The sequence below is a fragment of the Kryptolebias marmoratus genome, linkage group LG11, assembly GCF_001649575.2.
Source record: "Kryptolebias marmoratus isolate JLee-2015 linkage group LG11, ASM164957v2, whole genome shotgun sequence".
NCBI classification, from domain to species: Eukaryota; Metazoa; Chordata; class Actinopteri; order Cyprinodontiformes; family Rivulidae; genus Kryptolebias; species Kryptolebias marmoratus.
In genome coordinates this window covers 13,519,336-13,532,172 of record NC_051440.1, presented here as the reverse complement: position 1 = coordinate 13,532,172, position 12,837 = coordinate 13,519,336, and the positions used below count along the sequence as shown (strand labels likewise).

At 38.9% G+C, this 12,837-nt stretch overlaps 1 protein-coding gene across 1 annotated transcript in view; it reads right to left on the bottom strand.

Annotated features, from left to right (window-relative positions):
- The window catches only part of megf11 (multiple EGF-like-domains 11), an 84,372-nt gene that overhangs the window by 52,517 nt on the left and 19,018 nt on the right, over positions 1 to 12,837 (bottom strand). The window contains exons 2-6 of the mRNA XM_017405514.2: positions 11,487 to 11,616; positions 9,088 to 9,202; positions 7,316 to 7,417; positions 6,810 to 6,910; positions 1,905 to 1,997 (exon numbers count right to left, since the gene is read on the bottom strand). Of these exons, the coding sequence (XP_017261003.1) occupies positions 1,905 to 1,997; positions 6,810 to 6,910; positions 7,316 to 7,417; positions 9,088 to 9,194 (403 nt within the window). The 5' untranslated portion in view covers positions 9,195 to 9,202; positions 11,487 to 11,616. The remainder of the gene's footprint in view (positions 1 to 1,904; positions 1,998 to 6,809; positions 6,911 to 7,315; positions 7,418 to 9,087; positions 9,203 to 11,486; positions 11,617 to 12,837) is intronic.

The following is a 12,837-nucleotide window of genomic DNA, read 5'->3' as shown; positions in this document are numbered from 1 at the left end:
AAAAAAACATGCTGAACCGTTTACACGAAGGAAAAGGAGGGCAGATTTAATTTAAAAATTGGCACGCAATCCTAATTTCTACAGATGAAGGCTCATAAATGAAAAAGTCTGGAATCTTGCCTGGTATGGAAATCTAAAGTTATGAATAATGCCTCCGTCTCAATCATCAAGTCAGTTTTTTAGTAAGGTGGATTAGCTAAGCACCTGCAGACTGGAAAACACACATGGCTGCACTCCTAACTAACTAAGAGTGGGACAAGAGTCCCCGAGGGCCAGTACCCTCAAATCCTCCCTGCTGGACCGTCACCAGTCAAGAACAGGGAGCAGCAGCAAACACATCAGGGTTGTCATTTACGCCGATGAATCCACCTGGAAGAGAGCGCCGCAACAGCAAAAGAGACTGATTTACACACAGTCGCTAATCAGTGAATGGCTCTCTTGCTAATGAAAACTCATAGATCTATACAGTAACACTGCTGATATGATTTTATCTGCCATTACTCATTTCTAATTATGCGACAGGGAGTGGCTGTTAAATGGCAGGGTGGGGTTGGTGTGTGCATGTGTGTGTGTGTGTGCGTGCGTGTTTTGGGTGGAGGGGAGGTGAACTGTTGATGTTATCAATTAGAGGTCAGAAAATGATGACTCTGTCACAGACATTATTATTGCTCACCCCCTTGAAAGGCCAGCAATCACCTAACTGCCTGTTTCTATGTGTGTGTGTGTGTGTGCGTGCGTGTGTGTAGAAACAGGCATTTTCTATAGTTGTGGATGTACATTTACAGCTGATTACCTTTTGGGGTCAGTCTAATTCAAGATGGTCACTGCAGCTAATCAATCTTAGCAAGCACAAAAGTGTCTATAACTCAGTCGATTTTACATATACAGCCATTCCCAACACATATGTTGAGTGATCGTGCAAGATTTTTGTTAAAACTTTTGCCATGCATGTGATATGCATTACTGAAAGGAAATTTAGCTCAGTAAAAAACAAGCCCTGGCCACCTTGTATCCCAACGTTTTTAAACAAAGATTTAATCTAATCCAATAGCAATCATCATAGGTGAGGCAGAAGACTTCCAGCTTCTACCGCAACAAATTTTAGCTGAATAATTGTGAAACTAACTGGGTTATAGCATTATTGTGTTAGATCAGCTGCGACAGCCATCTTGAATTGACTCCAATTCATGATGACTCCAATTCCAATTGACTACTTTTTTAGAATTTTTTAGAATCAAATTCGTCAAGTGGTTCATGAGATTTGTTTGCTAACACAACAGACAACAAACACGTGCACACACAGGCAATTACAGTTCTTCCCATCTTTCATAGCGGTGAGCGATAATTATAGCTGTCCTAAAGAAAGGGAGCCTTGTGTAAGCAATTTTCCTATTTACTTTGTTTCTTTTTAATATCACAAAGGACTACATATGGATTCCTTGCTCCTTCCGGCCTGAGTGAGGCTCCAGCATTTAGCTGATTGCAAGATGGACATGCCCGCCCTCCCATCCAGACTGGGGGGACGAGGTAGGCCCAGTAAACAGAGAGACCGGCACAACGATTTGTTTCAGTTTGGCCCCGATCCATCATTTCACTGAACAAGTCACAGTCTAATCATGATTAAGACCAAAACAAAGAGTCAGGTAGACACAAGAGGGAAGCAACCATCCATCCATCCGCTAGATTCATCAAGCAAATCACTTCCACTTCCAGCAAATGAAAATGAATTCATTGTGACTTACCTGCTCCATTGGCTGTGTTTGCTAAGAAGAGAGGACACAAAGCTGAGCAGCTTTGAGATAGACGGACACAGAGGCAAAACAGATTCACAGCAAAGTCTTATGGACCTACAGGCTGTGAAAGCACATCATGAATAAATAAGTCTAAAGTAAAAGTACACTCACCACTGGAGCAGTCCAGTCCTCCCCATCCGGGCTCACACTGGCATGTATCAGGAGACACACAGCGGCCATGCACACACTCCTCTGTACACAGAGCTGCGACACAGAGACATTTCTCCATCAGAGCGGTTCATAATTGCGTTAACACACATGCAAAAAGATCAATAAACCACCAATAAACAGCATAATTAAAACTACCAAGATAACAGCTGAAGGAAAACGGCCCATAAAACTGAACACTCAATATCTCTGACTTGGAACTAAATTTTCAATTTGGCACTCACATGCACCATCCATTTGTAGTATTTGACACCGGAGCTCAATGAATCCTTTCTGTTTTTAACTAACACCTTGATTTTACACAGAGCTTTACTTTCCACAGCAAGTTGTAATCAGCAGGCTGAGCCCCAGCGGAACAAGCTGTAAATCATCTCTAATGCTCTGCCATATAGTAAAGCTTTAATGTTGCAAGTACACTGCAGTGTTTACTAAGTGTGCAGCTTTCTTGATCATTTATATTGAGCAACACAACACCAAATTGATCAAGTCGGCATTCGTATTCCTGGAAGAGCGCTCGCAAGAATTGAACTTTTTTCTTTTTTTTTTTGAACTGGATAAAAAAGCGACTAGCATAGAGAATCTTTTTTCTTTTCTTTCTTTTTTGTGACATGGTGAAACGAGGCAGGGCGATTATTGCAAAATACTGTAGGTACTTAGCATGAATAAAATTTTGGCAGCCAAGGTCATCTGGCCAGCAGGGTTAAGACAAGCAGGCTCTTATCTGGGGAAGGAGACAGGCAGGCAAATACAAAGAGAGAGAAACCATGCCTGATGGGAATCAGCAGTCCACTAACATGGTCTGTAGGGGGATGATACACAATCCAAGGGCAGCGGAGCAGACAGTCAGTCCCCTTAACTGATCCAACCTCATCTAACACTTCCTCCAACTTCTGCTTGTTTTGTCCTTTAGTTTTTGTTTTGTGTCTGGGTAGGAGGACAGTATCAGGTTTTCTTCCCGAACAAAAGAAGGCGCAATGCTACAGCACCCACAAGTCAGTCAGAGAGGTCCGCAGGGCCTGAACAGAGTTACCACAAATTATCACTAAATCAGGCTTCGATTAGGAGCCACCACCAGTGAGTGAGATGCAGCAAAACGAGGAGCGTATCCTAAAACACCCACAAACCATGGGTAAATGCAAAAATGCAACCATGGCAAAAATTGAAGAAAAAAAAAAAGCTAAACCACAGATTGGAAGATAATTCAGGGCAGATTTCTGAGCGGCGGTACTCTGGTGAAAAACTGTCTAATTAGAGAAAGCCGGCAAAAAGAAAAGAAGGAAGAGCTCCAACATTTGTGCTGACGAAAGTAGTGAGATCGACTACCTGTAATCAATGAGTCCACAGCATGCAGGGTATTCAAAGGGAAGAGGAGACAAATTCAATGTCACCGTGATGAGTTGATTTCATTTAGTTTCAATCAGCAAATTCTGATCAGCGGGAACAGGGACATGCAAATGTGTCACATCCTTCAAAAAAAAAAAAGAAATATGGAAATGAAGTTTTGACTACAGGAGAAAGGATAAAGCGCACCCTTCTCCTGAGATCTGAACCAGTGTACTGAAGGGAAAGGCATAATAAAGTAGAAGGTAGGTCTTTCATTTTAATTGAAATTCATGAATCACCCTGTCTAACTCGTGTCTAAGGAATCTGTTGGAAAATTGAGTCTTTCATCTAGATAAAAGGCTAATCTAACTCATTATGCAGAGGTGTTATCAGAACATGGAACAATGGAGCTAATTGGTGATTGCAATGTAATGTTATTAAATTTAATATCTTTTGCTCAAACTACAACCCACTGAAATGTCTCATAAAAATAGATTTCTTCACCTGTTTTTGCTTTTTGCAGCATTTGGTGACAAATGAAAGTGACAACAGTTTGTAGTGAAAAAAGAAAACATTATTATAGCTGATGGATGAATCAATCTAAGCTTCTTCTACAAGCCTGTGCATAAAACAGGGATGGCTTATTTTCAAGCAAGCATAGGGGGGTGACAGGAAACAGTAATAAGTGAAGACACTCGGAGGTTTAATTGGTCAGACATTTGCCCATATTTAATTTCTTTGTTACTAAGGTTATGCTTTCCCTTGCTAGTCATGTAATATTAATATATGCAGTATTTCCTAACTATTGAGTGTGAGAGAGGTCACTCATTGTCTGGGCAACTGTTTTTGCACTTATTGTTAATCACCAAAATAAAGCAGATATACAAACCAATGTTAAAAACTATGAACAGTTTATTCATTATCAATGAAAAGGACTAGTTGGTGACTCAAAATTGACGAAACTGTGAGAATATAGGATATACAAGATTTCCATTACAGTTTTGCTGAAGTCTGAGTGTTTGAGAGCAAGCTTCCTTGTGGCCTTGTTCTAAGTGGTCAGTTTTATTAAATCATGGTCTATTTTCATGTGCTTGGCTGGTAAAACTGTATTCTAAGTCATGCACATTGTTTTGTAGCCCACCTCCGCCCATATCAAACCTGCTCTGTGCCCACCTTGTCAGCCGCCACTAGCGTTTATTATTTAATCTGCTGGAGTTGTGAAGATGAGCAGATTTGGACCAGTTTAAATAGTTATTATTGGTCATATGTGTAATTTTTAGACTTGGACAGTAAGAACTGTGGCCTCAGATATTTTTATTTCATAGGAAAGCTCCCATGGAAGATGTCAGAATATAGCTTTGGTGCTTTAAAAATTCTGAAAACTACATCCCCATCCCCAGATAATGTTTTTTTTTTATAACTAGGGCTTCAAAGTGTTAAAAGGAAAGCATAAACTTAAAAACAAATCAAATGCACAAGATATATTTCTGAAAAAAATAACTGACTTCAGATTGTCAAAATCCAAACGAGCATCCTATTTAAAGCTGAGCTTACTCTACAGCCAAAGTCATTTTAAAATGTTTCAGCACCAGACGAGGCAGGAGTCATGCAGGAGTCATCTGGACTTAATGCTTTGTAAAACTTACAGCCCTGCAGAGCCTCTGAAGATATTACGAGCTCTCGTCATTAGTGAGTTCCTCTCACTTCTTCATGCACAACTGTAATAATCATGCTTATTAGCGAGAAAATGAGTTCCTCACATTCTCTTCATAAGCTTGTAACATATTAAGGTAATGACTTACGACAGATCAAAGGTCAAAGAAATAATAAAGACCTCTCACTGGAAACTTCAAGTGCTAATTAAAGAGAAGCAGATCAAAGTTCATCTCACTGCGATGTGCCTTCAGAAAATCCAGCTATAAAAACATGGAAAATGATATTTAAAGATAAGGTGTTGATTTTTAGTGTCAGAAGCACTCTGCTTGTGTGTGCTCGTGTAGGAATTTTTGTGGTCTCAACATCCCCAGATTCATTTGGCCGCCTCGCATCAGAGCTAATGTGAGCGCTGATGTGGTGCCATATGACAAAAATGAAAAGAGCAGCCAACACTAAAAGGGAAAACTCTTGAAGCATTTCAGACTTTTAATTAAATCAACTCCATGTCGAAAGCTACGCTAAACAAACACTACATGAATAGGGGAGGTATTTTACATTTAGGAAACATGTAAAATTGACAAAATCAATTAATTTCAGGCTGATTTACACTGTAATGTTCCCTTTTGTCGCTGCTTGCAAAACTGCTTGAGGAGTACAAATCTCTTAATCCTTGCGGTGAGCGTGCAACGATTAAAAGGGAACGTTTTGCAAAGGAAGCAGAAAGCAAACACTGCCTTCTTGACCTCTATCAGCTCAGTCTCACCACCTCACCTGAAAGACGGTGGGTTAAAGAGGTGGGTGGCTGCATTCGCTCAGCCTCACAGAAAATGAAAGCAAAACCCATCACGCGAAGAGGAGCTCCGATTCTAGAAGGCACCTCTTTAGTTTGCAGATTCACCTGTTTAACACCCTGAAAGCCTATTAATAAACAAATGCCTCTGCTGTCAGTTAAACGCCTAATGAATGCATTATTGATCAGTCTGCACCTCACTCCTTAAGACCACCATATAATCACACCAGCTCGTTCTTTTGCTGGCTGGATTCCAGGGAAACTGTTACCCCCGAGGCGATTAAAGCCTCGACAAGGACAAGCTCAGCTGTGGTCAAAGAGCAAACCCACACGGCTGCAGTCATTGTATCCGAAACCCCCTCAAGCTGCAGAAGATGTAGGAAACTATTAAAGCGCAATTCTAATGCTAAACTTATCTAAAGGGAATAAAACATAAGGTAAGGAGAGGATATCAAAAACATAACTCTCCAAGGCTACTGTTCCGTCTTTATTTGACCAACGTGCAAAAAGATTCGGTTTGATGTGAGGAAGTAGAAAAAGAATTCAGCGACCATTAATGAAGTGATAAAAGTGACAGTGAGGGATTGTTATCAGGATGCCATCTAATTTTTATGCTACTGCTCTTTTCCAGTTACTGAATTCAGGTGAAATTTTTATCTTCGGTGCTAAAGCTCTTTGGTTTCTAACCAGCACCTCCTTGGCTCGTTAATTTTTGTCATTGCTATACAACTTCAATTAAATTCTTCTTGCTTGAGCATGGGGAGCAGGCTGAGGATATGAAATAGAGTGCAATCTTATCAAGTTATGGAAAAAATCACGTCCAACTTGACAAATCCACTAGAAAGGTGCTACGTCAACACAGACGGAAATGCTCTAGTCTCACAGAACGTCCCACAGGATCAGAGTGGAGGAAGTGAGAGCCAATGGCCTGGTGGGATTTTTCTGCAACAGAAACAGTCAATTCTAATATTTCCTTCTTTTTTTTTAACTAAAGGTCTTGCAGATATGCCCTGAAATGTCATCAGCAAGGACAAAGGAGGTTTTTAAAAAAAAAACAAAGAAAAAAAAAAGATACTCACGAACACACAAGTCTCCGCTCTCAAAGTAACCAGGGCAACACTGAGAGCGGCGCCTATACATGGTCCTCACTCCCCGCCGGTAAGCCGTCTTATAGCTGATCCTGTTAAATTAGACACACGGAGACGGCTACGTGATGCAAAGAAAGGAAACATCTCCCAAGGGCAGAAAGAAAAAACATAGAAGGCAAAGGTTGCGTGATAATTTGTTGTTAGTAGCACATTTAAAGGTATCAGCAGGGAAATCATACAATGAGGTAAGGAGTAGAGCTACTGGAAGCCTGTTTCACACATAAAAGCCTGCGTGTCTATAAAGTTAAGTTTCTACTGTGAAGTAAATGAAACATGACAGCATCTTCTATTTAAGATGGTTATCATAAAACCTTTGACCTTTTCTCAGTTAGATGGTTTTTATTGTGGCTTTTAGGGACCTTTTAACTTTTAACAATACCAAACATCTGTTGACTGAAGGGATAGAAAAACAAAGCGTGATGTTAGCTCAAACATACCTGTGTCGTGTGCATTTAAACCAGTTGAGAATGTCTGTGCATCTGGTGTAGTAGATCTGGTCAAATGGGTGAGCGTAGGATTCCTGAACAGTCACAGCATAGCTGAAAGGAAACAAGAAAAAAGACTAATAACACACAGAAGGACTGGTCTGCACTCATACACAATACACCCCTAAAGTCCATTCTCTGTCCAGGGTCCCAGACTCTGGAAGAGTCTTCCTCTAAAAGTCAGGATAGTGAGCTCTTCAGAGAGTGCTTTAAATCACAACTAAAAACTTACCTCTTTTCAAGATGCTTTCTGTGATTAACGCTTCAGTTTTGGGTTAAAATTTACATTATTTTAATTGCTTTTTTATTGCTCACAATGAATTCATGATTGGTTTTCTTTTTTTATATCATTTGTATTTGTTTTTATTGTATCTTATTTGATATAGAGCACCTTGTAATTTTGGTTTTAAAAGGTGCTACATGAATCAAGATTTACTTACAATGTTCAGGTAATTGTACTTTATTAGAAATTCAGTTTCCTGTTTAAGATGTTTCATAAAAAAAGAGAAATTTAAAAAGATACCACTTAAATGGCACAGTGCATGTTGGTTTGAATGCCCTTGGTGATTGATTGATTGATTGATTGATTGATTGATTGATTGATTGATTGATTGATTGATTGATTGATTGATTGATTGATTGATTAAATGTAGGGAGGTAGGTTGGTTGGTATGTGTCATACTGCCAAAAGCTACTTGAAATTCTGTCAAAAACCTTGTTTTTTTCTTTAAACTTTTTACCCAGTATAAGGTAAATGATTGTTTTAACTCGACATATTTAGAAATTTTTAAAAAGAAAATAATCATTATTAAAATAAGATCTGCATATTTAAATGTGCAGCATAAGTTCATGTTACTTTTTGAAGTTTTAGAAAGGACCTGACACCCATGTTGGGAATCAGTGAACAGCACAATTAAACTGCATTTTAAGTAGTGAAAACTCAGTCAGCCTTGACCATATTTTACAGTAATGTGTCAGTTCCAAGGGTAATAATCTGCAAAAATTGTTCGTTTGTTTTTTTAACAGTTCTGTACTTATAGTGAATAAAAAGGTCCTAATATTTCTTTTTATTTGAGCATTCATAATGAAAACAGTTTCAATAAAAGCTGTTCATGGTTCTTGAAGGTGTTTGGGGACAAACAGAGCTTATTACAGCACCAATAAAACTGCTATAATGCAAAAAAGCTCCCTTTTAAGACATACATGAATCTAGAGGTACCTGAGAATATTGAAAGCCCTTAAAGCCACAAATACCACCCATTTAGGGGTTTTATTCTGATGCCAACAAGATGAAACCACCATTCCTAAGTACCTTCACCTTGGTCAGGCAATAATCCAAGCAATACATCTTCAAGGCTTTCGTTCCGCCCCGTTGTCTTAAGAGTAAAAATTATTCCTGCTTATTTCTCATAAGTGCCACTACCCAGCACAGCTGATATTTATTCAGGCACAATGGCTGTCATGATTGAGTGGAATGAATTTACATTGATCAATCTGCCTGCATATTTCATTCGAAACTGAAACCCCTCCCATGTTTCTCGGGCTGTGTGAGATCGATATGGCTGTATGGACTCTAACAGTATATCATGACCCGAAGCCACAGTCACACGAAAACAGATCCAGCTGCTGACACCGTAAGTCCACTGAGTCAGAGGTCTAGAATTGAAAAAAATATTTTTGTTTTTTTGTTTTTTTGTGGAAAACGCAAGGAGGTCCGTGCTCACCTCTCCCAGTGGCTGCAGACGTTGGGGTCATCAGGGTTGAGATTCAACGCAACAGTGGTGAAGCCAAGAATGAGGAGCCAAGTCAGCGGGACATTTGCTGACCCCATCCTTCTCTCTGAGAGGAAAATAGGAAAGAAAAAAAATGTATTGATAAAGGGTGGATTAGCGCTCAGCTTTTTAAAAATAAAACTCTTCAGAAGTAAACACCGTGGGGCAACTTTCTGCTGGGTTTTTGATATTTTGGGTACTTCAAATCACACTTGAGCTCAAGTCAAATATTATCATTTTTACTTGCAATAAGAAAGCTATAATTCTGTTTTTTTCCTCTCTCTGATAGCACTGGTATGTTCCAAGATATTAAGCTTTATCTTACTCAGACTGTGAAAGGGACAATTTTAAAAAAGCACAGGAAAGAATTTACACACGAGCTTTTACCACCACAGGGACCAGACTTTAACCCCACTGAGAATCTCTGTAACTTGACGGACTCACGTTATCAATTAAAGATACTAACGTAACTCTAGTTAAAATAAAAGTTGTGATGTTGCATTAACTTATCTAAATAATGCCACAGACACAACTCTCTGCAGGCAGTCTTACAAAATATTAGAGTGTGTATTTTTTTTAATTAGGCAGTTTATTTCATAGCAATGCTGGGCAACTTTTTTCCTCCCAGAGGACCATTTTGACTTTGTTAAAGGGATCGATTGGCCTCACCTTGATTTTGAGACACAGGCACAGCATGCCACTTGGATCTTACACACATCATATCTGCAAAAACACACACTCAGCGCAAAAAGCTGTTTTTTTTTACTTGTGTGGCAAGATATAGAGAGATGGGTTTTTTTTTTTACATTTTAGACAGATTGTTTTCTACAAATATTTAATCGAGGCAGACATGTCAAAAGACATTTTCAGGATGCTTTTATTTTATAGATTATGAAAAGCTTGGTGGCATGCTTAGTCAAAACGCAGCAATATTACCTTAGTATATTAAAAATACAACCTGTGAACCAAAACTTAGGAACTACAAAAAGCAACATATGAAGTTTTTTTCTCTTTCTCCTTTTGAAACTTTTATCTGACAAAGAAAAGTTTAGGTTTATTTTCGTATAAACACAGACAGTGCTCTTTGTTGTAAACAACAACAACAAAAAAATCAGTATGTAACTTATCTTGCTTTGACATTTTCAATAAATCCTGTCTTTGATTAAATTATTTCATGATGTATTTGTTTCACATCAAGGGCCGGATTAATATGCTCAAAGGGCTCATTCTGGCCCTTGTGCCACATTTTGCCCATGTGTGTTTCAAAGTCTATGTTCTTAACAAAGATATATCTTTACTTCCTATCCTTCTGTAAATACACATTTTAATTTAGTTCTTTCATTAGGATGTGTTGTGTTTGGCAAATGCCTGCAGAAACCAGCAAAATTTTAAATATGATTAAAGAGAGCCAAAACGCAACGACTAAGATCAGCTGACAGTGATGGATTTGTGGGTGCAGTGCACACTTTTGCACATTTTATTTTCATATAAAAAAGTAGAAAAAAAAACTTTGGAGAACACATGTATGACTGACACTCAGCACATTTTATTTGCTAATACCTGAATGACATTTCCAGAGATGTGACTGCGACGTATGGTAATGTGGCCTTTTGAGAGAGTAACGCTCGTATTCTGTGTTGTAAACATATAACAACATCAATATATCTGTGTTACAAGCAACAAACATGTAAGGATAAACACAAAAGAACTGAATAGTTTCATATGAACATAAATGAAACTGGGTTTATTAAGTGTGCGCTGCAGTGTTTTACAGATGTGTCCCTGTATTTCTTTTGTTATCCAATGATGTGAGCCGTGTCCAGCTAATCTTCTGCGCTAAAAGTTGCACGTAGCTCACTCAGATGTGAAGGAAAATCAATTGGACCTCCACTTCCTGTAAGTAGCAGTTAATCTGAACAGGCAGGGGTTAAGTTTATTTCCTGAACAGGATGATTAATCTAAATTCATTCATGGAAAGGGTCACAGCTCCTCTCATATTCAGGCCTTTTTGTGAAAAATTTGTGAAAAATTCACCAAATACCACAGGGAGAGCTTCACCAACTTGAAAGCTTTTAGTGTTTCTCTGTTTAGACAACCGCACTGAGTCACTTCTCTAAATGTCTCAGGACAAGGAAGACTTCATAACCTGTCACATCTTTCAAATGTTGACGCTCGCTGTCAGGGGCCACAGGAGTAAAGCCAAGAGGCGATGAGGTTAGGAGGATTCTGAGAATGTGGTGGTACAAAAGTTGTTATTGTGAGGACTGCCAGCAAATTAAGGCGCCGGGGCGCCCTTAAAGGAAGAGGCAATAACAGATCTAATAGCCGGCGGCAGATGGCCTTAAGCTCACCTAATGCTGCAGCCTCTGGTTCCTGGGTGTTTTCTTACGGTGCAGTTCGGTGGCAGCACAAAGGGACAGAAGTGCTGCTGCACTCAGAGACGCACACACTCGCCGGTGGAGGTGATGACAGGTCGCAGATCTACAGCAGAGAGGAAAAATAATGAGCTTATGATGACACACCGAAGACATTTGCTTCTTTGCTTACTCTCACACAGATGCATGCACACAAACTCATAAATTTCTCATGGGATCAAGAGTCTCATCAGGCAGCTAGTTTACAAAAGCTGATCCTGAAAGGCCAGCGTTACTCCGTGCGGCCTCCACAACCCGACCACGCAGTGCTCACCACCTACCTGCTATTCACAAATTTAACCACAAACACGCAAAAAAGACTGCAGGAGAGGAGCTGATACAATGAACTGTTCACACTTAGTACACTACAAGTGGCTTGTCCACAATGTGACGAGATCTCATTATCTGCACTCAATAACGAAGCTTACACAAGTGTTATTGCGCTAACAGAACCACGTAGTCAACACTGATGTGTTTATCATCTCTCACACTAATGACTCCTCCCGGAGGTCAGAAGGCAAGACTTTGAAAATATTCTGCTCTTTATGTGCTGTGAATCCTGAATTAAGATATAATACAGTGAGATCTTGGTTATGTAAATAATTCAACATCATTTTCTCTGTATATGCAATGTTTTCAAGACCCAGACACAGACAAATTATTGCACTTAAGCTTATTGTCTATTGTACTCACAAATAACTTCCTTTAGAGATCTCTGTATGGCAGTCATGAACAGATCCATATTTGCAAAGATTTAATTGCATTCTTACTGTTAGAGAAATAAGTAATGGCTTGAATTTTTCTTTTGTATAAAACTGGTTTATTCATGTATTGTGTGATCCAAAATAAAGGTTTCTGTAATATTTTTTGAGTTAAACGAATAGTTCAGCTCTTTTGAGGTGAGTTTCTTTGGAAATATTATGAACAATTCATCTCTTGCCAATTGTAGATACAGTAGCTCTTTGAATGACCTCAGTTTAAAAAAATAGAGTAAAATTCTTATCAGATTGATGAGTTTATGGAAAGTCCAAGTGGGGCCAAGACTAAACTGGATTTGGGCAACCAAAAAACAGCTCAGATCTCAAATGTTTCATAGCGGTTCATGATAACAACATTTTATATACCTTTACACATCAATCCTTTCACATAATATAGTTATTCTGGCAGAATTATTATAATAATCCTGTCAGTGTGCCTCAGGCTGCAATGCAATGAAAGTGCTATAGCTAACTGTTGCTGCATTAACAAATAATCTTTTTTTTTTTTTTTTGAGATTGGAGCTGTTTCA